We start from the raw sequence: 25,038 nt of genomic DNA, 5'->3' as shown, positions 1-25,038 counted from the left end.
TCTATTTCTCCTTTCCTCAATTTCATTCTCCTTTCTTCACCTCTCTTCATTTCTTCCATTTCATTCCACTCCTCATCATGCACTCTCCATTTCATTCTCTTCTACTTCTCCACTTTCATATCTTTTCATTCCTTTCCTCCTCTCCATTCTCGACTTCTCACATTTCTTTACTTCTTCCCTTTTCTCGATCCTTTCTACTAATCTTCTTCTAAGCTTCTCCTACTATTTCCTTTCCTCCCACATCCTTTTTCTTCCATTTCTCTTTTTCCACCCCTCCCCTCTTTCCTCAGTCACCCCCCCCCCCCTTCTCTACGATAATTAAAAGTCAGTCTAGTAACAAGTTCAAACACAAATTGCACATTCGATATTTAATATATTTCATAATTTACAATGATTATAAATGATGGCACATTTCACGGCACATTTTCAGCGCAAATAAGACAGAATGCTAATTTGGTCTACAAAACACCAATATAATATATCCATATAAAGACAATTGAATACACAATGACATTTTAAAATGCCTTATTCAAAGTACTGTAATTAGAGGGGGCATTTTCAAAAAAAAAATTCTGAATTTAATAATTCTCGGAGGGAATTACAGAATAGAATTCATATGGAAAATAAAGTCTTCATGTAGTTCAACCTCCTATGAATCACAAAATCATAGGGTTATCGTGACAGGTCGGTAATCGCATAACTCGACCATTCGAGAAAGGGACCGCCTAAATTCCCACCACATGGGGTCCAGTTTACCCGCCCATTTGAGAAAAGGCCCCCCCCCCTAAATTCCTGACAGGTCGGGACCAATTTACCCGATGTTTTGTGAAAATTATAGCCAAATTCTCAAATGGTCAGGTAAACTGGACCCAACGTTTTTGGAATTAAGGTCAGGATTCGCTCGACCCAACGCGATAACCCATTGTGATGTCACAAGCTGAAAATGATCAAGTCAAAGCAATTTTTCTGGCCACATTTATACACACAGCATGTGTGTTATTCACTTCTTCAAAGTGAAATGTTGCCCTTATTCAAACAGGTTAATTTGGTCACAAGAGATAAGATTTGGGAAGACGTACTTGTAATTCCAAAGGAACACAAAGGGGAAAAATACGACAGATAATGAAACTTATTACTTTTATTATTTCAAATGTAGGGAGATCTGAAAATGATGACCTATTAAAGAAAGAAACAATGGTATTTATATATTTCCATATCCATATTTTTCTCATTCGATATATAAATCTGATATAGAAACGCTCTAAAAATTCGTTTTGGCCAATTGATCATGGGCCCAGCAGCCACTGCGCAGCGCTAGATGAACATAGCCGAAAGAGTAAATGCCCCTCAAATCAAAATTGTGTAGTCTGTCAAACAATGTATTTTGAATGAAGATTCTTGGTCAGTGTTCATACACTTATAGACTAAGTTCTGTGTAAATGTCTGGAAAAATGTCAAACTTCAGCTGAAATTCGGAAATACAAACACATCCAGGGGGGCAGGGGCCTAATTCATATAGTTACAACTTTTACCATTATTTTTTCAATGAAGGAATGGTAACATGGCTCAGAAGCCAATCACATTCAAGGTTTCCATGGTAGTTACAATGACAATGTTACAGTCAGTCCGCAAGCCCTGAAAAAGTAGCTTCTTTTATCCAAGTGATATTCATGACAAGAGGGTTTTTGCATAGTTAATGAGCTTGGTGCGAACCAAAACACCTCTTTTTATTCGGCCATTGCTGCTCTAAATATTGACAAAATTTCATGTTTTTGGTATCTTTGTAAAGAAGAAGAATCTTTCTTTTAGGTCATGTGTTTGGATTTTTAAAAGAATGTTGTAATATAGGGGAAACTTTTGATCTAAAACATGAAATAATGGTTTTCATGCAACAAAAGTTGTTGTTTTCACACTTAATTTCTGTTTAGGCACAAATGATTTTTAAATCATGATAAAGCTGAAGATCTAAGCTTTAATATGATATAATTTTTATAAGAAGATGTATGTTAGATGGGTCAGCAGCCAGCTTTTCATAGGCCAAGTACATTTTGCAGCTCAAAAACAAGAATACTGCGCTCTGATTGGTCATAGACCACACACCCACGCAAATTCCAATGTTCCCCACACTGGGCCTCTGCAAGGTCACACTCACCATGTGGTAATCTCTTCAAATTACTCGCGCCTGTTTGTTTTGAAAACAATATTCAGCCAATCAGAACTCTGGATTTTATGTTACTCAGAAATTTCAGAAATCTCGTCTTGCATCTTGATGGAAATAACTGGCTGCTGACCCATCTAAAAGATGCCACATATCACGAGTGACATTGTAAGAAAGTACAGAGTTTGAGCTTTCTGATGATATAAATAATGTTGGTGCCTAAAACACAAAATGTTGCACAATTTGCAAGTGAAAACAGATGAAGAAAATTCTGTTTGATGCATCTTTTCAGGTGAAAAATTCACTTATTTATCAAAATATTTCATTCAAAAGAAATGACCAATATAAAAGGGTAACATTTACTCTTGCCCATGGTACAAAAATAATCAATATTACTCAAGGAGAAAGTGGTTAAATTCTTTGAGAAAGAAAGTCTCACAATTCACGAGATTTTGCAGGGACATGAATTCAGCCACGAGAGGACTTGGATAAATCTTGCTCATTTGCTCATTAACACAGGGGCTTGCGGACTGACTGTTACCAGAGATGTAAGTAATATGAATTTGGCCCCAGATCACTGGAAATAAGAAATGATAAATATATTTAATGATGATGGTTTCTTGTATAGCGCCGGTATCCACCTCAGCTGGGCGCTCATGGCGCTTGCTCAAAAATAGGAAATATCTCACAAATTTAGCTAAAGAATATTGAACATCAAAAGATGCACCTCAATATTGATAGACATCAAAGCTTTACACTCCTTTCTTGCTCTCAAGCCAATAATATAATTTCATAATTGATAAACTTTGCAGCTATTTACATCCATATTTACATAAAGTCTATAAAGAAATACTTGCACAATACATTCCAATTTTTCATCTTACTTCTCAAAACAGCAATCAGGATAAGATTACATTTATATTGGACATAATACTGGTATTGCTATGTGTATCAAACAGATTAATCATCTGTGACCTATCTACACATTGGCTGGAAGTTTACTTAGTAAATGTAATATTAATGCATCATTCTAAAGCAGCTCGCTCATGTTAATACACCTATATGTTCCTATTTCATTTAAACTGCATCTAGCTCGTTATTAAACTAAAAATGACACCGAGGTTGTCAATACCACTCCCTATCATGAATGCATTATATGAGATCTCTTTATATATGAAAATAGCATATGGCCATCCATAATTCTGAAGTACACACATTTATGACCAATGTCAACAAAACAGTGTGTTATCAACCCCCTCTCCCCCCCCCCCACACACACACACACGAGGGTAGGAAATAATTCCGGGGGGGGGGGGGGGGGGCTACGTTTATATTCACATTGGGGCGAATACTGGATTCCGGGGGTGCCATTTCATTCATTTTAAGGGCTGTATATTTTGCACAAGTTATTATGCCGTGAATGCAACTATCATAATTCTGCTGTATTGTTAGAACAATACTGTCTGTGGCAGATCTTGGGGCGACTCAAGAAAAGACGGTTGAACCCAAATGAAAGCATTCCATTTGGGAGTTTTGGGGATTAAATAGGCTGGGATGAGGGTGAAATCGCCTGTCATCCTTCCTACGCTACCCCACCCCAATAATGCCATTTCCAATATGAGTATTTGAGACAAGGAAGAGATGACCAAACCACAATGATTTTATATTAATGAACACCATGAGAGCCATGAGGAAGAATCTTGATGTTCCGAATCAATGCTCCCTCTTCTCCTCGATCTCCTGTTCGATCCTCTGTTTGAACCTCGACTGAACACGTCATCTCCGCTCAGCTCGGACTCACTCGACTCGTCATCAGAATCGTCCGCCGGTATCGTGAGGGCAGGGTCAAAGGTCGCAGAGATGGCACCTGCTGAACTGTAAGATAAACACAGTAGGAAAGAAATTTAATGAAATTTGATAGCAATTATTCAATGAATTAGGTTTTTGTAAGCATTCAAAATGATAACCATTGAGAATCTAAATATACACAGTATGTCAGCTACATGAACATATAATATCACAGGCTTTTTAGTATGTACAGCGTAAATTATTGGTGGACTGGCAGTACTATTTTTCCAGTACAACCGAGGATTAATAATTCCCTCTATTCTTTCGAAATAAAGGCCTGGTATATTTATTTTATATCCTACATTTAATAAGTTAGAACAGATCTTGATAATCTTGTTCTTGTACACGTAGTTTCATCTTTTTTAAATTCTGAACCAAAATATGGATAACGCGCTGCGCTGACTGACCTACTTTTCATGAAGCTACGCACTCAGCGGAACACGCATTTGTGCCTGTGCCCGAGAGATTGCGCGATCTGTGACGTAAATCAAGGAAGAGTGCACTTTTCCCAAATTGAAAATGAAACGCCCACTGAAGAGAATTTACGAAATAGTAAATTCTCTTCAGTGGGCATTTCATATTCAACATCATCGCAAAATAGTGAGAATATGTTTGGTCACATGATGCTATTTACACCAATCAGCATACAGGAATTAATTTATGTAGGATATAATGTGTGTTATACCGAGTTTCATTGAGCCTTGGTGCCCTGCGGGAACCAGGTGCATGTCTCACATTAAAAAGTATATTTTACTATTGAGGCCTTTCTTATTGGCATCGGATGCCCCCTCAAGTGAGCTCTGCCTTTCCTTTTAGGTGCCTTTTTTTTCAAAAATAACCTAGCCCCTTTGAATTCTTCATTCGAGTCCTTAAAGAGGAATGAAACCTTTGGAACAATTAGGCTTGTGTCGAAACAGAAAAATCATAGAATAAGAACAAAGAAAGTTTGAGAAAAATCGGACAAATAATGAGAAAGTTATGAGCATTTGAATATTGCAATCATTAATGCTATGGAGATCCTCCCATTGGCAATGCGACAAGGATGTGTGATGTCACATGTAAACAACTTTCCCTTTGATGGACTATAAAATACCCCCAAAATGTGTCTTTTTGCTTTTTCTTATGGTGATACAAACTATTTATCCATGATGTATTCTTTAAAAATCTGTATCACATGCCCTCCTATAGAAAGAACACATGATCTACTGATAGATGTGATAAAAGAGGCAGTTTAAGTGAAATATAAACTTAAGTAATGGGGAGAGTTTTTCACAAGTGACATCACACATCTTTGTCGCATTGCCAATATGAGGATCTCCATAGCATTAGTGATCACAATATTCAAATGCTCATAACTTTTTCATTATTTGTCCGATTTTTCAAAAACTTTTGTTGGTCTGTTTCTTTGATTTTTCTGTTTTCACACAAGCTATCTTGTTCCAAAGGTTTCATTCTCCTTTAACTGTTCAGAGTATGTAGTGGAGCGGTTATGGGACAAAAAATGGCCAAGATGCTCGGATCTGGCAGAAAGTGTGAAATTTGGCATACAGGGGTATTTTTGGGCGCTGATTTCAAAAATTGCCGGCCCCAAGCGATTTGACCATCGGGTCGGCCGCCATTTTGAAATTCAAAATGGCCGCCATGAAAAATCATTAAATGTCATTTTCTTGAGTTTTACATGGCATGTGACACTGAAATTTGGCATATATGGGTATTTTGAGGCACTGATTTCAAATATTGCCGGCCCCCAGCAATTTGACCATTTGGCCGGCGGCAAAATGTCCGCCATCTTGAAATCCAAGATGGCCGCCATGATATAATATTGCAATAATTTTCTCGAGTTTTATATGAACTGCGGTACTGAAATTTGGCATACAGGGGTATTTTTGGGCGCTGATTTCAAAAATTGCCGGCCCCAAGCGATTTGACCATCGGGTCGGCCGCCATTTTGAAATCCAAAATGGCCGCCATGAAAAATCATTAAATGTCATTTTCTTGAGTTTTACATGGCATGTGACACTGAAATTTGGCATATATGGGTATTTTGAGGCACTGATTTCAAATATTGCCGGCCCCCAGCAATTCGACCATTTGGCCGGCGGCAAAATGTCCGCCATCTTGAAATCCAAGATGGCCGCCATGATATAATATTGCAATCATTTTATCGAGTTTTATATGAACTGCGGTACTGAAATTTGGCATATAGGCTTAATTTGGGGTGCTGATTTCAAAAATTGCCGGCCCCAAGCGATTTGACCATTGGGTCGGCCGATATTTTGAAATTCAAGATGGCCGCCATGAAAAATCATTGAATGTTATTTTCTTGAGTTTTTCATGTCATGTGACACTGAAATTTGGCATAAAGGGGTATTTTGAGGCACTGATTTCAAATATTGCCAGCCCCCAGCAATTCGACCATTTGGTCAGAGGCAAAATGGCAGCCATCTTGAAATCCAAGATGGCTGCCATAAGAAAATTCATTAAAAAAATAAGTATCATAATTATAACGTAGTTATCATTTTGAAATTTTGCATTTTTGGATAACCATCGTGTGTTCGACAATCTGACAATGGGAGCATGTTCGCCTCTCGATCGGGAGATCGGGAGTTCAAGCTCCGACAGCATCAGACCAAAAGATGTTAAAAGAGGGGAGTTCCTTCTAACCTGTTTGGCGGTCAACGAATTAAAGGGAAGTTCAACCTGACAAAAAGTTTATTGAAACGATAACATAATAAATAATTAAAAAATATTGAAGGTTTGAGGAAATTCCATCAAATATTTAAAAAACTATTGGAATTTCATTTGGTCTATTTGTGACGTCAGATGCAAGCAGTTCCCCCATGTTTCTTATAGTACAAAATCAATGAAATGTAGCCTCCTAAAAAAATGAAAATGTTTTTATTGAAGCCTTGGTATATCAACAAACAAATGATTTCACACCTGCTCCAGAAAGATAAAAAATACCCATGATGAACCATTTATGCATTTTATATCACACAACATAATGGGGCAGCTGCTCGTACAGTAGCCTATATGACGTCACAAATCAAAAACTTAAAATTCTAATATCTTTGATGGATCCACCAATATCATTTTTATATCATATTTTCTTTTGTTTTTACAACAAACTTTTTTCCGGGGTGAACTCCCCTTTTTAAGGGATAGAGCAACGTCTGATGTGGCGCTGCTAAATTGCTGCCGGGCTCACGATCTACAGGGTATGGGCAAAATAAATTTTCGGAGCATTTCTGTTACTGAATTCTATTTTGAACAATAAAATATGTATTATTATCATCCATCATTAATATTAGTTTCATCATCATCATAATACCACTATAACCATAGTACTTCAAGTCTGGAGCAGTTTTCTTCATGTTGATTTGTAATAAAATATTGCAATTATTGGAGCAATATTTTCAAACCAGCAGGCAAAAAACTTGCCTGTATGTCTAAAATGCAGTGCCTCAAATTAATTAAAACAAAGAAAATGATTTTGATGAATTTTCATGACAGTAGATCCTCTCTAGATTTCAAGATGGTGGCCATTTTGCAGCATATCTATTGGACAGATTACTGGGGGCATTTTCAATATCCCTAGATGCCAAACTTTAAAATAATACGTTATGTGATACTAGATAAAGTGATTTTTTCAATGATCTTTTTCATGGCAGCCATCTTGGATTTCAAGATGGCTGACATTTTGCTTCTGACTCGGGATCAGATCACTGAGGGCCAGCAATATTTTAAATAAGCACCCCACACTCTGTCGATATATCAAAGTGCAATACTGCAGATCATATGAAGAAATAATTTACAGCCTCTCAACAGAAAATGATTGTTCCGGATGGTTATTATTCAACCAAAGCCACTTCAAATGTGTAACTGCAGAAGAAGCTAGCTGGTTTGTGTATGTATGGTGCTTCATACTTAAGTAACATCTATATCAGCAATTAAGGGTGCCAAAGTATTGTAATCCTTGCAACGGACAAAGATGTGCTTGTGTTGGATTTGTTTTTAGTGCCTATACAATGGGTTTTACTCACCATTATAATGTTCTACATCATTCAAACTTGGTAATCATATTGGAATTCAAAATAGCATCTATTTATTATGTTCTTTTCATTGATGAAGGATGCAAAGATCAAGTTTTTCTCCAAATCTAAAGTGTTACAGGCCATACGTAAGACTTGAGCAAATTATCTTTCATGGCGGCCATCTTGGATTTTAAGATGGCGGCCGTTTTGTCACTGACCTGGAGGTCAAATTGCTGGGGGCCGGCAATATTTGACATCAGTGCCTCAAAATACCCCTGTATGCCAAATTTCAGTGTCACATATCATGTAAAACTCAAGAAAATGTCATTTAATGAGTTTTCATGGTGGCCATCTTGGATTTCAAAATGGCGGCCATTTTGCCGCCGACCAAAGTGTCAAATTGCTGGGAGCCGGCAAATATTTGAAATCAGTGCCTAAAAATACCCCTATATGCCAAATTTCAGTGTCACACGTCATGTAAAACTCAAGAAAATGACATTAATGATTTCTCATGGCGGCCATCTTGGATTTCAAAATGGCGGCCGACCCGATGGTCAAATCACTTGGGGCCAGCAATATTTGAAATCAGCACCCCAAATTAAGCCTATATGCCAAATTTCAATACCGCAGTTCACATAAAACTCGAAAAAATGATTGCAATAATATATCATGGCGGCCATCTTGGATTTCAAGATGGAGGCCATTTTGCCGCCGGCCAAATGGTCAAATTGCTGGGGGCCGGCAATATTTGAAATCAGTGCCTCAAAATACCCCTATATGCCAAATTTCAGTGTCACATGACATGAAAAACTCAAGAAAATGACATTTAATGATTTTTAATGGCGGCCATTTTGGATTTCAAAATGGCGGCCGACCCGATGGTCAAATCGCTTGGGGCCGGCAATTTTTGAAATCAGCGCCCCAAAATACCCCTGTATGCCAAATTTCACACTTTCTGCCAGATTCGAGCATCTTTTTCACATATCTACTGGACTAATGCAGTCAATGTTAGAAATATTACCACACATGAGAAAGCAATCTCTTATGATCCAAGCCATTCTTACCTGCGCTGGTTGATAGGCAATGCACGCCATATCCTCAGCTCCTGCCCTGCTGTTACGAAGCACATCGATGGATTTGATTGGTCGAGGCAAGATATGGACTCAATCTGGCTTGTCTCTGGGTCACAGAGTGTGGCAAGGTAATGATTGTCAGGTGCTGAGAAGACTGTCAAATAGAAGAGGTAAATTGATTGCTAATCAATTACACCATCTATCAGTTGATTGCAATTTTTTATTTGATTGCAATATCAGTGGAAAGACTGTGGAATGAACTAATTGATTGCAAGACCCCCCCCCCCTTGTTTTACATGATATAAACATACTTGCTTTCATTGAAACATCTCTCCTATGATTGGATTGATTACATGTTGCCTTTGATTGAAACATCAGTGGTTTGATTGTACCATAATCCATTTGATTGCAACGTGTTTTTTTTTCTAAAATTGGATTCACAGTACAGATCCCTATCCTTCATTTCAGTGAAAATGACACATCTCCTTTGATTAAAATGTCAAAGGTTTGATTGAAATATGATCCATTTGATTACAACCCTTTTTAAAATCAAACTGCATAACATCCTCTACATTATTATAAAAAAAAACATTGTTTGAACACATCTCTCCTTTGACTGAAATATCAGAGGCTTGCTTACAATATGAATTACTTGATTGCATCATAAATGATTTTCTTTTAATTTTATTGTAATAGGCCTACCTTCATATTACATCTACAGAAACATCAGATGCATGACTGGTACATGATCCATTGATTGCAACATTTTTCCCCCTATTTTTAACTTCATATCAACATACTTCGTTTTATTAAAACATCATTTGATTGCATCTCTGCTTTGATTGAAATATCAGTGGTTTGGTTGTATATGATCCATTCAACTGCAATTTGCTTTGATTAATATCAACATCAAATGAAACATCATTTGTCTCTTCTTTGAACTGAGAAGTTAGTCATTTGATTGTAACATGATTCACTTGATTGCAACTTCACTTGATTGCAACCTTGTTTTAAATTGATAGGAGCATCCATTATTTTACTGAAACATCATTTGACGATCATCTCTCTGTAAACTGAAACGTCAGTAGCATGATTGTAACATGATCCATTAATCATGATTGTAAATTGTTTAATACTTCATATCAAAATTCTTTAATTTATCAAATCATTATTGTGATTACATCTCTGCTTTGACTGAAACATACAAGTGGCTTGCTTTTGATACAGTATTATTCATTCAATTGCAATATATCTTATTTGATATCAACATCCTTCATTATATTGAGAAAAAAACTTAATAATAATTTGATTGCATTTCTTCTTTGGTTCCAGTAGGCAAGGGGGTTACAAAGATCTTCATACAGTAAAACCTAAAGGCTATCCAAGGGAGACAGGAAAATGGCCAATGGCAACAGGTGGCCTTTATAGACAAGTTCAATGAAATATTCCTTTCGCATGGAAGAAAATATTGGTGGCATCCCATAGAGATCTTTTATGCAACAAGTGATCTTTCAGAATAATTTCCATGGACTTTTCCTGGTCTTTCTATGATTGTTTAATGATCTCTCACAAGTCTTTAGTGATCTCTGTAAAAATCTTGAGAGACTGTCAAAAGATCATGGAAAGACTAATAAGAACTTTGAAAGTTTATCATGAGACCGCTGAAAGACTGCTGGAGACCTGTCCATCAAAAAGACAATTTTCCTGAAAGACTGTTTTGAACCGTTTCAAAAAGTTTTAGAGATTTATGGAGACCAGGAAGATCACTGAATGATCAATCAAGAATTATGAAAGACCTCTGAGATCTTTGAAAGTTTTAGTTGACTGAAAGATCTCTGAAAGATCAAACAATTTTCATGGTCTTACACTGGTCTTTCAGAGGTCTTGCTCTCTCAGGTTTGACTGTATCTCTTTCTTACCATTGATAGCCCCAACTCCATTGTCAAGGTCATAAGATGAGAACATGGTGATATCATCGGTGAGAAGCATGGAGTAGGTGCTGCCAAACTCACCAACGTGATTCCTCAGCTTCCTCACGCTGCCTGCAAAGGTCAAAGGTCATTAACGTAAAGTAACTGTTGGTGTCACTGCAATGCTGCAAGACATTTACTCTGCTATTCTTGCTCTATCCAAGAACAAACCTCCAGGACCCGATGGCTTTGTTGGGATCGATTGTCACTATAGCTTATTACCTCCATTGTGTTTTATACTTTTCATCACATTGGACTGGCCCAAAATGGACCCATAATCCCCATTCTTTTTCCCATCAGATAATATGAAATAGGGTATTTAGCACTTAATGTTGGTTAAAAATTATTCTCAAAGTTTTAAATATTGAAGTTTTTCTTTTAATGCTATTTTGTGGTCATCTACCAACCTATCTCTTTGTCTGTCTTCCTTTCACTTTCCTCTTTTGATTTATTTTCAAATTTTAAGCTGCTTTCTGTTCACTGCATATATTTAATATTCTGATATACTGTGTTTTGTGACAAGCACAATCATGTTTAAGTTTCAATTTTAATCATATTCCATTATGGACATCCAGCAACACTGTGAATCACCCATTTTTTTTTAACCCTACAGTATGTGCATAATAGGCCACTCTTAAACTTCATCCATTACACAGTTCTTTTGTAAATACCCCCTTCCCGATCCATATACGAATGGCCTTCCATAGCTGATTGTGTAAATTTTCAGTCGCACATTTTTTTTTCAATCACAACTGCCACTACCGACTCACGATCTCATATATGATACATACAATTACTATAATTGCTCCACTATTTAGACAATGGTTTCAATTGTGGCATGAATCATGAATGTGGGAACTCGGTATTATCACATGAACAAAAACAGGACAGAAAGACGACATGAAAACACAATGCCTCCGGCATTAAAATCTATCACTTTATACCCCTCACCTCTTTTCCAATCCAAAATTTTAACGTTTGTTCCTTCGTCACCATAGTAGATGTCAGTGTCGGACAATCCCAAGGACATGATTGGTCGTTGAACCAGAGTTCCTGATTGGCTGTGGATATTCTCTGACTCAAAGATGACATGTAGCGACGTGTCCCTCAACTCCCATAGTTTGATGACCCCATCACTGGATGCAGTGACCACCTGCTGACCTCTGACCTTTTAATAAAACCAATGAAATTAGATGACTGAAAGCTATACATGGGGGCAATCTTTTTCTTCATTATTCATTTGTTTATCATTATTTCTTCATTCCCCCCAAAAAAAAATATAAATAAATAAATAAATAAATGAATAAAAATAAATAATTAAACTAATAAAAATAACCACATAAAAACTAAACACATGAATAAATTAATGAATGAATGAGTCGATCAATCAGTGAGTAAATAAATAAATCAATATATCAATAAATAAACAAAGAAATAAATGAATAAATAAATATCAAAATAAAAAATAAATAAATACATAAATAAACTAACTGACTGACTGACTGTCTGACTGACTGACTGACTGAATGAATGAATGAATGAATAAAATGAATAAATAAATAAATAAATAAATAAATATATGAATAAATAAATAAATATTTAAATAAATGAATAAATAAATAAAGTTGACATACGTGTATATTTTCAGTTCTTCTTGATAATTAAGAGAAAATTTATTATTATGACTCTCCTATATTTGTTCAATTAAAACTGCACTACTGCCCAAAACTGGCAACAGTTTTTGGAAATGCAGATAAGGCAAATAACCAGAAATTATAGCTATAACTACCTTGATACACGTCACATGGTCTTCATGCGCTAAAGAAGAGAAGAGGTTATCACCATTGGTAACGTCCCACATCTCAACCTTTCCTCCATCTGAAAAACACATTTATTGAAAAAAATCATTTGATTAGCTTTTAATCCTCAAATTGGCAATACCATTGATGATTTTTTTTTTTTTTAAGATTCATGCATCTGAAATAAATGGAGTTTGATAACTATATTCAGAAGTTGGAAAAAATGGCATGGAAACAAAATAATTTTTAACATTTCCATCATGTTGCAACTTGCTGAGGTGAGGGTAAATAGTGATTTCTAAGTTGTATATTTATATTACTATAAAAGAAAATATATTGATGTACAGAGTCATTTACCACACTAGTGCATTCCTGTTTGCTAAAGCTGTGTAAATATTGACTCTCATCAAGCAGTCTGTGCTATAATATACTGCATGAATTTCTAACTCACTACAGGCTATTTTTTTATGTAATTCTACTTGTTTGTGAAATATGAAAACTGAACACACCTTTGCTAAGGGCATTTAAATCTACATGTATATCTCTAAAATTAATAACTGTTGCGTTATATGGCTCATCAAAAGATATAATAAAGGACATTATGCATACAGCCAAATTAATATTGTCCACTATTTTTCAGAAGAATACAGGCCTTAAAAGCACTTTATTGAATCAATTCATCCAATTTCACATTTGCACTCAGGGAATAATTTTCCTGGTATCGCATCGCAATTTGCTCCATATTTTTTAAAGACTGCTATGCATAGTCTTTTGTAGAGCATATTTTTACAAAGGACTGTACATTACTTAGTTGAGAGCTTTTCTCTTATGACCAAAAATACTATTCAAATTCGTAGAGCAAAATTATTCTCTGGCACTTCTAAATATTTAATGCAAGTAGTTCATAGTACAATATGGTAGTGCTATAATTACACTCGGGTGATAGACTTACCAGATCCAGTCACTACACAAGATATGTCACTAAGAAATACCATTGCTGTCACAGGATTGAATGTGTAAATGGATCGAAGCTCCTTGGAGGAGTCTAAGTCCCAGAGCCTCACAGTGCAGTCTTTAGATGAGCTGAGAGCAAGATGGCAGGTTGTATTGGCTTCAAAATTATAATGACTTGCTGGAAGAATAGAGAATAAAATTAAGAGTATCTATTTTGTATTAAATCAGCAAGATAATATCACATAATAAGATGATATATCATCCCTATCTGGCCAAACTAAGGGGACGGAGATAAGAGAATTTGTGCCTCTTTCATTCTTTCACAGTGCTTTCTTTTGGCTGTGTAAATTAAACTGTCATCCCTCCCCAAAATTCGTCTTCATTGCTTGAGGCACAACCCCCCCCCCTCTTCTTTGCCCCTCCAAGATACGCCACTGATATTGGTCCTCCCTCCCTCCCTACTGTACCTCCCCCTCTCTCTCTGTCTCTCAACCAGGGCCCTGTAATATAAAGCTTAGTTATTGATAATGTGAGGTTGATGTCTACGATTGATTGCAGTGACTATTGTGTATAATTCATCATAAAATTAAGCCCTACAATTAATTGTTACTGGGGCCCAGGGTGGTTGATCCAGCCGGGTTGGATACAATTCCATTTCACAGGCCATATTTTTCATAAACAATGAAGGGCCTGAGAAAAGGCAAAGAATTGTTTTAAATTCAACTAGATCCCTCCCTGTGTCCAACTGACCAACAACACATTTTGGCAAATTAAGATATTAATATAGGAAAAATTCTGACACGAACCTAATGCTTGGTTTTGCTCCCTGGTAAGCAGATAGACAGATGTAACAGCACCGCTATGACCTCCAAGACTACACCTCTCATCACCCGTCCTACCGTTCCAGGCTTTCACTGTGGTGTCTCGACTGAAATGGTATAAAATCATAATCAAACCAACAGAATTTAGTTAGTATCACTACAGGAAAGATGTGTCCATTCACCTAGGGGTACTTTCATATGTTTGAACCCAATTCTTCCAATTTCTACTCCAAACAGTTGGCTTGCGCCATGATTTAGGAGCGTTAAAAGTTTTTAAAATGAACAAGAAAACACAGACAAATTACTTTAAAGGAGCATCGTCTTCTGCTATCATGGAGAATTTGACACCACTCAGATATAAATTACATAGTAGAACCAAGGTAGATCAGGATTTATGAGAAGCACACGTTATATAATGCCACTGGAAAGTCATTATCTCACTTTACCTTGCCGTCATCAGGCATGGCCGAGGAATTTCTCGCTGGTACACCAGATGCCTCTGTTACAGGTATTTCCAATGCTTTTCATAAAGTCTCGGGTCAGCAAATAATAATCCACTCCTCATGAAATATGATGCCCAACTGACTTTAAGAAGATGTCACAAAATACTTTCAATACATTGCAATTGATAATAAAGTAGTAATTCTCCCCCCCCCCCCCCCTGCACACACGTTCATGCTCCTCTAGATATGTGCCGGGCCCCATTGCATAAATTTTATTATATCCCTTACTTAAGATTGTTGTATTGAGAGTGTACACAAGGAGAAAAAGAATAGTTTTACTACGAAAAATGTTTGCCATGAAATAGTTCATTTTCCTTGCTCACGTCACGCATAGTCCATTTTTTCCCTAGGGAAAAAGTGAACTATACGTTTTTTGACCCCGCCCCCCTACTCGATTCGCGAGCTGTGCGGCGCGATGCGAGCAAAGCGCTGCTCAGCCCAACGGTACTCTCTACTGCATACCACGGGAAACTTTCGGCGAGCTGCACTAACCAGGTGCGCTCGCTGAAGAGACGATCAATACGGCAAGGCATATTGTTTTCTCAACTTCTAAACGATTGTTCCATCATCGACTTATTAAAAATCGTTTTACTGTAAAAGTCGGGTATCAACAAAGAATATCGTATGAAGAATATATATGAGTGGAAGGGATATAAAACAAATATACAATGACCCATTCTCGGAACTGGCTAAAACTATTTGCACTCAGGAACATCACATAGTACTATTCTCCCTCGGGCCGATGGCCCTCGGGAGAATAGTATTATATGAAGTTCCTTCGATGCGAATAGTTTTAGCCAGATCCTCGAGTGTCATTGTATATTTGTATACTATTATAGTAACTTTGCTATCCAATGGTAACTACCATGCTAACATGACCTAACAGCCAATCAAAATCAAGGATTTCAAGGTAGTAACCATAAAAGTATATTTTATGCAACAGGGCCCTGGTACTGTACCTTCCAGAAAGAATAACATTGTCCTTGCAATCTACACTGGTGATCAGATCATTATGGCCATCTATATCTTGGACACTGAATACCATCCTTGACCATTTCTCTCTCTTCTTCTCCAGCGCAGACTGACCTTTTGCTGGTGATTTCTGAGATGCTGAAATAAAATAGAACAGAATAGCAAATTAAACATTTTAAAATCTCATTTGAAAATACATCCAGAGATACCCTCACATGAAGATTATTAATGTTGGATATTTCAAATGTCACAGTACAGAATACAATGACAAAATGAAGATAAAATAAATGAATTTTCTAGTTTGATTTACATAACAAAATTTTGAATGCAATACATTTTTAGTGACAGATTATTGTGGCTAACAGTATATAGGTATGAGTGGCTGCATATTTCTAGTTTGATTAACTGAACTAAATTTTTAAAGCTTACAAATACAATTTTGGAATTAAATAGTCGTCATGGACTGTGCAGGTAGCAGTGAATCACACACATGAAAGCAGAGAGGCCTTGTGGCAAATTTGCCCCCAAAATGCTAAATAGAGCCTTGAAAGAAATAGATTGCTGGCTAATCCCAAATTCATTGCAGTGATAAAGCTTTATAAAAGTTTCTGATTTTTAGGCAGTAGGCCTGAACAAAAGTGGCCCCCGGAAATGGACCTGGCCTGGGCCACATCTAATTCACTTCACGGGCTATTAAAGCGACCTTCCATTGACAAATCATGGAGAAATCAAGGCCAATCTCAGAACAGAGAAGTGATTCAAGTCTTTCACTCGGTTGCATGCCTGGGGGTGTTATGTAATAGAAGCCGGCAGGTCTGGAATGTCTAATCTCGGAGAGCGATTGTTAGTAGACTAACCAACCAGAAGTAAACTGCGTGTTTTCACTTTAAAACATGTAACTTTATTTTGGTTTAGCAATCAAGATACCTGCTTTGAGTCTAGGAATTGGGATTGTTGGAAACTAGAACTGCGAAAACCTGAGGTGAATAACGATCACGAGTTCGGCCAAATTTGTGCTGTCCGAACTTTTATCTCATAAGTCCGACGGGCTCTCATGACGGACGGATTATAATTTGCAAGTCAATTGGCCTTTTGCAAATTTTGTATTGATTCAATTTCCCCATGATTTGTCAATGGCAGGTCGATTTAATGCTTACCTTTTTTAGATTGTCCTGCTCCTAAACCCTGTATTGTGGTTGTCTTGGTATCTCCTCCACCCTTACTTGTCACAACCTTCCCATCATCCATAACTCTCTTCATCTTCTCAGGGCTTGTGCTCTCATCTCGTCTTTTATCGACTGCCTCACTATCAGCACTCTCCAAATGATCACGACTTCTCTTCATCTTGGTCTCCCAACCACCCTCAGAGTCTTCCTCTGGAGTTGGGTCAGGGGAGTTCTTAGGGACTGGGGGATTGGTTTCAGAGTCTGGCGTGCTGGTTGAAGTCTCAGGGGTGGTGGAGATGACTTCTTGAACAAATTTTACCTTCTCTTGGAGGAGGGAGCGGACAGCACCCTTCTTGGCAACCTGAAAGACAAATCAAAGAAGATGATATGCCTGCGTTTTTTTTGTTTGTTTTTACAGATGAGACGGATTGATATCCTATTTTTCTTTTGAGGTAACCTCCTTTAGGTATTAAAATAGCTGTAACTATTCTCTTTCAGGTATTAAGGAATTAAGATGAATTCATTAAGCGCACCTACATCTATAGTAGATATAAAATGTCTATACACTTTACAGATCAAGAAATATGGAGTATAAAACAATTCACAAAACTAATATTGATGGTTGAAATTACTGATAAAACATAAAAATATTTAACACATAGGATGCGGTAATTGAAATTACGTTTGGCATATGTCTATCAATAAAATGTAAATATTTAATATTATTTAGATGTAGGGTTTTAGAGGCCCAGATATTTTTTGACGTCTTGCGAGGTTGTTTCAAAGAGACAAAATATTAAAACTGATTTTTAACGTGCATGCCTATGAAAACCATCCAATATTGAAAATATTAGACGAAATGAATATTTTGCCCTGCCCACAAGATTATCATTGGTCAAAAAATTATTGTGGGCATGAAGCTATTGTTACGTCACAATGAAATTGCATTGCGTAGTTGCCAGGTGTGGTAAAGGAGCGTCAATTTATTGAATTCAAATGCGCTTGCACTATACGCTAGCGCATCTTTACTACAGAGATTTCTTTTTTTTTAATGACAATACTCGGGCGCCATGCTCATGATTTACAGGATTGCCATTAATGATGGTTACTAAAAACAATTTTTTTTTGCTTCATTACTTTATGTTTAGCTTTGTAAGGGTATCTAAATAATAATAATATTGGAAGACCAATTTTCGTGGGATGCGTAGAAATATTGTTACTTGCTGAAGAACAATATTGGATTAATCTCTGACTTCTTCAGCTCGTACAATATTTCTTCGCATCCCACTCAAGGCCATCCAATATTCCCTAAATATTAGTAAAATCACAATGAACTAGCAATGAGAACTACATGTAGAATGATTTGATATATTCAATTTCTACAAATTTGTTACATTTAGTGTAATTGATAATAGGATTCAAGAACTAAACAGGAACAAGTTTTAAGAAGTGTTTTAAGGTAAATGTCAAGAGGAATCCAGGTAGATGTAGGATGGGGGGTCGGGTGTCCGGACACTTTATATTTTTGAAGCCTTCTTTTTTGTCTTTGGATTGCACTAAGAATATGAATTCAATAGTTGCAATCATCTTCTATTTTGTTCTCTAATATTTCCTTACATTTTGTACTAAAAAATTATGAAACTTCGCTTGCAAATTTTTCCAAATGACTTTCTAAAATTGATTGTCTGGACACACAACCTGTCCGGACACACAACAACTGGGTATACAGAGGGAGTAAATTTAAGATCTGCTACTTGAAAGACTGAAGGATTGAATGAGTGAAACAGAACTTGCATATATCTAAAAATTAAAACTATTTCATAACAGAAGTCATATGATTATGACTATAAAGACTACATGTAGGGTGTCTGAAGCCACACTGAAAAGTGTCAGCATAAGAGAGGCTGATTTAGGGGAAAATGTGGCACATTTTTTTCGGGAAGTTCAGGCTACTAGAAAAATGTGATCTGAATTGATTATTAACTTGTGTTTGGCATGTATGGAAAGAGAAAATTCAGGGGCTTCTTTTGACAGTAAGGACAAGTTTATATGATCATTTTAAATAAGGATTTAGAGATAAATTGCAAACCCTTATTTTTGTGTGTGTTGAGATTGCCATTTCCCCATGCGTTTTCTATGGGAAAATGAAATTTCTGTTTTGCACAATTTTTTTCACTTTGTCACAATTTTTCATTGTGATCTGGTTTCCAAATCTTTATAAAAATCATACCATCAGAAAGAGCATAAAAAATCATATTGGGCTCTTTATGGACAAGTTTTTGGCATTAATAATAAATTTATAACAGCTCTCGGAAGCTAAAAATTTGGATTTGTGTGTGTCCATTTCTTAACTACACAGTCTATGGCAGAGAAATGCTGAAAATTGACCCAATTTCATTCTTCTTTTTTGCAGCCAATAATCAGATTTTTTTCAAAAATGTTACATTTCTGTCAGTCTGAAGGTCATTTCTCTTCAAATTCACAAAGAAAATGTGATGTTTTCTTGAAATAAGAAAAAAAATATTTTTCTCCAGACACCCTACTACATGTAGCCTGTAACTGTGTAAGTTCTATTAGTAATAATTTGCTATGCCCATGACATGGAACCTGTCAAGAAAGAACACATATATGCCCCCTACTTCATTTCAATTTTCAAGTTTGTTTGGTGTTCATTTGGCATTGTCGATCTCAACTCAAGCTCATGAAAAGAAAAAACGCATTGACTTTGGTGTAGAGATCTAGTAACATTAACAAACTTTTGCAAATCATGACAGCCATGATGACAACACTTAACAGCTCTAGAATAGATTCCTATAATATGGGAGTAAAAGTAATCCTAGATCTACTGGCCACGGACGGTTCGTTCCATTTCAAAATCAAACTTCAATCAAACTTCAAAGACCAAGTCAAAAAAGACAAATTGTTCTCTGTCACGATTATAATTTCTGGCACACTTATTCATAAGATTTTACAAGAAACAATACTGACTGAAAATTTTGTGGGAATTCATGTTGCTCAGACATGCCCCCCCCCCCCCCCCCTCCTACAAGTAAAAAAAACACAGCTCTCAGATCTGCGGGCGACACCATTTGAATGCGGTACCCGACATAAACTTAATTGATATGGACTTCATTCTGTTCACACACGATGTGAGTACGTGTCGTTGACGTTGTCGTTGCCAAGAGTTGATCCGCGACAAAATCATGAGGATTCTCCTCAGTTTCTAACCTTTAGATTTTCTTCGTGATTTAATGGTCTGTCCAAACGTTCCAAATTTTCAATCTGACGTAGCTTTTTCCTTAGCTTGCGAATTTCGGCAACAATATTAGTGTTTTCTTCGTCCATCGTGAGGAGAATCCTGTGTTAGTTTGAACGTCATCAAAATCTAAAGTAAAGAGCGATTAAAGATTCCAAATTACAGAGAGTGCTCACTACGAACAGTTGCGTTGAAAACACTGTAGTACGGTGTATACTAGCAGAGTGTGTTCCGATCACTGTGATAAAATTCCAAGATAAATAAATGAAATAATAATAAAAAAATAGATACATTACAATTTTTTGGCTTGTTTCGGGTTACTTCCAAAAGTAGTACCGTATGCGATCTTATCAGAGACCTTGAGCATCTAATCAAGATGGAAAGTGCGCTACACAGGCCCGGTACACAGGTCTCATGAATTATTAGGGCCTATTTATCCCGCTATTTATTAAGGGAAACGAAAAGAAAAGAAGATAAAAAATCTTGCAATGGAAAGGGGAACTTTGTCATTTCACCTTAGGAAATGGGAACAATTTGAAGAATCAGCCTCACAGCCCTCTACCCCAGTAGCAGTCCTCCCTATAGGTGAGGTCCGTATTATATTTTGTTTATTTTTATTTTTGTTTGTTTTTGTTCTTATTTTCCTCTCTATGTCCCCCCCCCCCTTTTTTTTTTCTTTCTTCTATGCTTTGTTTATTGGGGGAGGGGGCAAGATGGATACCCGGAAGGATAAAGCGTGTGTGTGTGTTTTCTTTTGTGTGCTTGCGTCGTGTGTGTGTGTGTTTTTTTACATATCTTCCTCAATTTCATATTCAACTTGAGATTTATCTATAGATTATTAGTATGTTAGTGTTTTCCCTTTGTGATTGTAAATTGTTACAGAAATGCATGTGTATAGAATGATTTTTAGTTTTACTTATAATCATTTTAAATTGTTTTTTATATAATTTCTGATTCAATTATGTTAATGAATATGTTATTTCGTTTTTCAATATTTTCACATCATGTTATGATGAGGTAGAAATAAAATATGATTTTAAAACAGAAAGTGGTTTAGAAACTTGTGGCAACCTCAACTGACCTTGACTTTTTTCTTGCTCGTGAGAGACATTATTTTGTCCCCCTCAATGTTTGCAATATAGGACTACAAATAATAAACAATAGAGGCCTATTCACAAGCTGCAATCGATTCACAAGCAACAAAAAATATCTTACATATTTAGATCCAGAGGGGCCAATTAGTCGCGCACCCCCCCCCCCCCCCCCCCCCCCCCATTGGCGGTGGGAAAAGGGGGGAAAAGATGGCAGCTTGTTCTTAATTCAAAACGTGCTTAAATATTTATTATCCAGTTTCAGATCAGAATGTCAAAATCCTTTTGATCGTGCTTCGCGCCGAATTATTCATGTATAGGAAGATGATCATGATCATTACAAAAGATGAATAGAGCCCGTCTTAATGAAGAACTTTTGCAAAACTAAATAAAAGAAAGACAGAACATTTTGAACGATGAATTTGCAGAATTTCAAATTTTGAGAGATTCTTTACTGTTGCTCAATTGAATAAGCAAGCAAGCTTTTATATTGCATTTTCTTTTTTTATGGCAACAAAATACTTATCAAATAAGCCTAGGAAGATCTACACTGTTAGAAAATTTATCCTTAAAATAAAAGAAGTTCCTGCAGCTGCAGCAGAGTCTCGAGAACGTGTTATCTTACCAGATTGCGTAAAATTACAGGAAATTGGTATTTGGTGTAGGCTACGTAACCTTCCAAATTTCCTTAAATAAAACCCCCTTTCCCCTTTTTTAAACAGACCTGTTCTGTTAAATTTCAGAAAAATTCCTGTTTTATGAATTTACAGAATGAATCTGTTATTGCATTATGCAAATTCTCATTTTTTCTGTAAAAGCAGGGTTTTTAAACAGTGTAGGAGGGCCGGCTCCTAGTTGTCATTCCTTGAGTTGAGCTCATGTGTGTAAGAAGTTACTTTTTTCAATTTTATTTCATTTTATTTTCAACAGAACAAAGTGGTCGAAAATAAATTTAATACTGTCATGAAAAATTAAATACTGTCATAAATTAACTTTTTGTAACTCTATTTTTACTCTCATTCTCATGCCTGCAAGAGATGCTCTCGTTACACTGGCGTGCCGATGGGAGGGGGGTGGCTCCTCAAGACCCCCCCCCCCATCAAAAGGGTTTCTTGACCAAGTAAAAATGAGAAAGGCCCGGGAAAGAAAAGGAAATGGGTGATTATAATATCTTTCTCTTGGTGTTATGTCAAATTCTATTCCAAATTGGTTATTTTAATAAAATCAAAAAGAAAAAAATACCTGCTCGGTTCGCTTTCTCGCAACTTTTCAATGATGATTCAAGATTCACGTGTGAAAGGGCCCAATGTCTATGGGCCTTTCACACGTGAATCTTGAATCATCATTGGGCCTTTTCACACGTGAATCTTGAATCATCATTGTAATGATGATTGCTATTCTGTGATTAGCGTTCGTGATTCTCATCATGTTCTAGTTTGGTTTCACACGTGCTAAACAGGGGCCGCGGAACGGTTTTCAAAGCGGGGGGCTGAGCCAAAAGTGGGGGGGCTGACCATGCAAAAAATCACAATCCTATGGTCATTTTTACGTTTTTGTACACGGTTTTGGGGAAAAGTGGGGGGGGGGGGCTGAAGCCCCCCAGCCCTCCCGCTTCCGCGGCCCCTGCTAAATATTTGTCATTTTTCACTGGAATCATCATTCAAATTACGATTATTTTACCGCGTGAAAGGGCGGTATGTCTGCCCAGATCCCTGCTGCAGTCAGGTGAAGGTGTGTACGTAATTTAGGCATCGCAAGCATTTAACCCGCTGCGCTACGGAAAAGATAATGCTTGCTGCTCGGGAAGAGTTTCATGAAAGTACTGGTCGGACGTTTTATCCGACAGTATATAGTAACAGTGCCTTTCACATCAGCCAATCAGAATCAAGGAAAGATGTCAGATCTGACAACTTGTCGGACAAAAATGATGAAACGGTCCCCTAGTATCATCTCGACTAGATTTTGGCAATTTTCTTTTGTTTAAGCTTCCACAATTCCAACTCTCATGCTATACAAAAATTACAGAATTTTGCAGCCCGTATTGTTACACTTATCAGACGCTCTATTCGCAGAACTCCAGGGGAGCGTTTCATCAACATTTTTGTCCGACAAGTTGTCAGATCTGACAACTTTCCTTGATTTTGATTGGCTGAGAAGCACTGTTACTATAGTAACTGTCGGATAAAGTAGGACTTGTCTGATAAAACGTCTGACAAGTCCTTTCATGAAATGCTCCCCAGTTCTGTCCTTACTGCATTAGTGCTTGGAGTATGCGCGTATTCTGGGGGGGGGGGGCTCGGGGCCCGGGTCCAACGGGTATGCGAAAACGGGGCGCTAAAAAGAGGAAAAGAAAAGGGGAGAAAAAGGAGGGAAAGAAGAAGAGAAAGAGAAAAAATCCACAATTCAACCATGCTATGATTATGCATGTTCTGTATGGGGTACTTGCCAAGAAGTTTACAAAAAGAAATTGTTGAGAACACAAAAAAGAACAACAAGAATAGTCACGAAAAACTTTGATTACGAGAAATACTAAGTAAATGACGGACTTGTCGTGGCCAAAAATTGAACAAAGACGCAACTACTTTCTTGCAACACTTATGGTACTGCTCCTGGACGAATATGCATTGGCGGCGGAGGCCAAAAATTTTAGGGGGGACCAAAAAAAATTTTGACAAGCAAAAAAAAAAGTTATCAACCAAAAATTTTAGGGGGGACGCAGAAAAAAAAATTGACAAGCAAAAAAAAAAATAAAAAAATTTAAAAAAAATAAATAAAAAAAAAGGTAATCATAACAAAACTAAGGGGGGGTTCGTCCCCCCACCTAAAATTTAGGGGGGGACACGTCCCCCCCCCCCGCTTCCGCCGCCTATGCGAATATGTAATGAAATTGAGATGTATTGTAACCGCCACAATGCAACATCACTCGATGATTTTAAATTTAAATACAAGAAATCAATTCTAAGACCCTGATGTGCAGTTCATATGTACATTACCTGATAGTTTTAAATGTTTAAGAAAAATATAATATCCCAATTCCCAAACCCTGTTTTGCAGTCTCATGTACATAGATTTGTATATACCATTTTGTTCAAATACACGTAGATCCACACATTGTTTTTATAGTACCTATATATTTGTATAGATACTGTAAATCGTAAATTCGTTAATATTTATTATGTCTCCCTTTTTTATATTTATAATTCAGTTTGGTTTATAAATACATGAAACACAATTTTGTATGTACTCTCTCACTTTTATGCATTACATAAAAGTGAGAGAGTGCCACTTTTTTTATTTTCTATTTTACATTAGTGTTCAACTTATTTATATGTTTTATTATCCTGATTTTTATCGATTTTTATATAGTTCTGCATGTAACCATTAATTCATATG

At 36.7% G+C, this 25,038-nt stretch overlaps 1 protein-coding gene across 3 annotated transcripts; it reads right to left on the bottom strand.

Annotated features, from left to right (window-relative positions):
* Positions 1 to 353: 353 nt before the first annotated feature.
* LOC129276772 (uncharacterized) lies at positions 354 to 20,893 on the bottom strand. 3 transcript variants are annotated; one of them, XR_010295699.1, is made up of 12 exons: positions 20,851 to 20,893; positions 20,527 to 20,683; positions 17,290 to 17,659; positions 16,120 to 16,270; positions 14,643 to 14,764; positions 13,835 to 14,014; positions 12,873 to 12,961; positions 12,035 to 12,251; positions 11,033 to 11,155; positions 9,105 to 9,267; positions 2,707 to 4,033; positions 354 to 1,624 (listed from the first exon to the last, which is right to left on the bottom strand). XR_010295699.1 is itself a non-coding variant. In XM_064109492.1 (10 exons), the coding sequence occupies exons 1-10, from the start codon at positions 20,641 to 20,643 to the stop codon at positions 3,820 to 3,822; spliced, it is 1,746 nt and encodes a 581-aa protein (XP_063965562.1). In that variant the 5' UTR covers positions 20,644 to 20,743; the 3' UTR covers positions 354 to 3,819. The 3 variants fall into 3 exon arrangements, 1 of the variants encoding a protein (XP_063965562.1); XR_010295698.1 differs by lacking the exon at positions 20,851 to 20,893 and having other exon boundaries at positions 20,527 to 20,743; XM_064109492.1 differs by lacking the exon at positions 20,851 to 20,893 and having other exon boundaries at positions 354 to 4,033; positions 20,527 to 20,743.
* Positions 20,894 to 25,038: the final 4,145 nt, after the last annotated feature.

Source organism: Lytechinus pictus, chromosome 14 (genome assembly GCF_037042905.1).
Source record: "Lytechinus pictus isolate F3 Inbred chromosome 14, Lp3.0, whole genome shotgun sequence".
In the NCBI taxonomy this organism is placed as follows: domain Eukaryota; kingdom Metazoa; phylum Echinodermata; class Echinoidea; order Temnopleuroida; family Toxopneustidae; genus Lytechinus; species Lytechinus pictus.
This window is presented reverse-complemented; position numbering and strand designations above follow the sequence as displayed.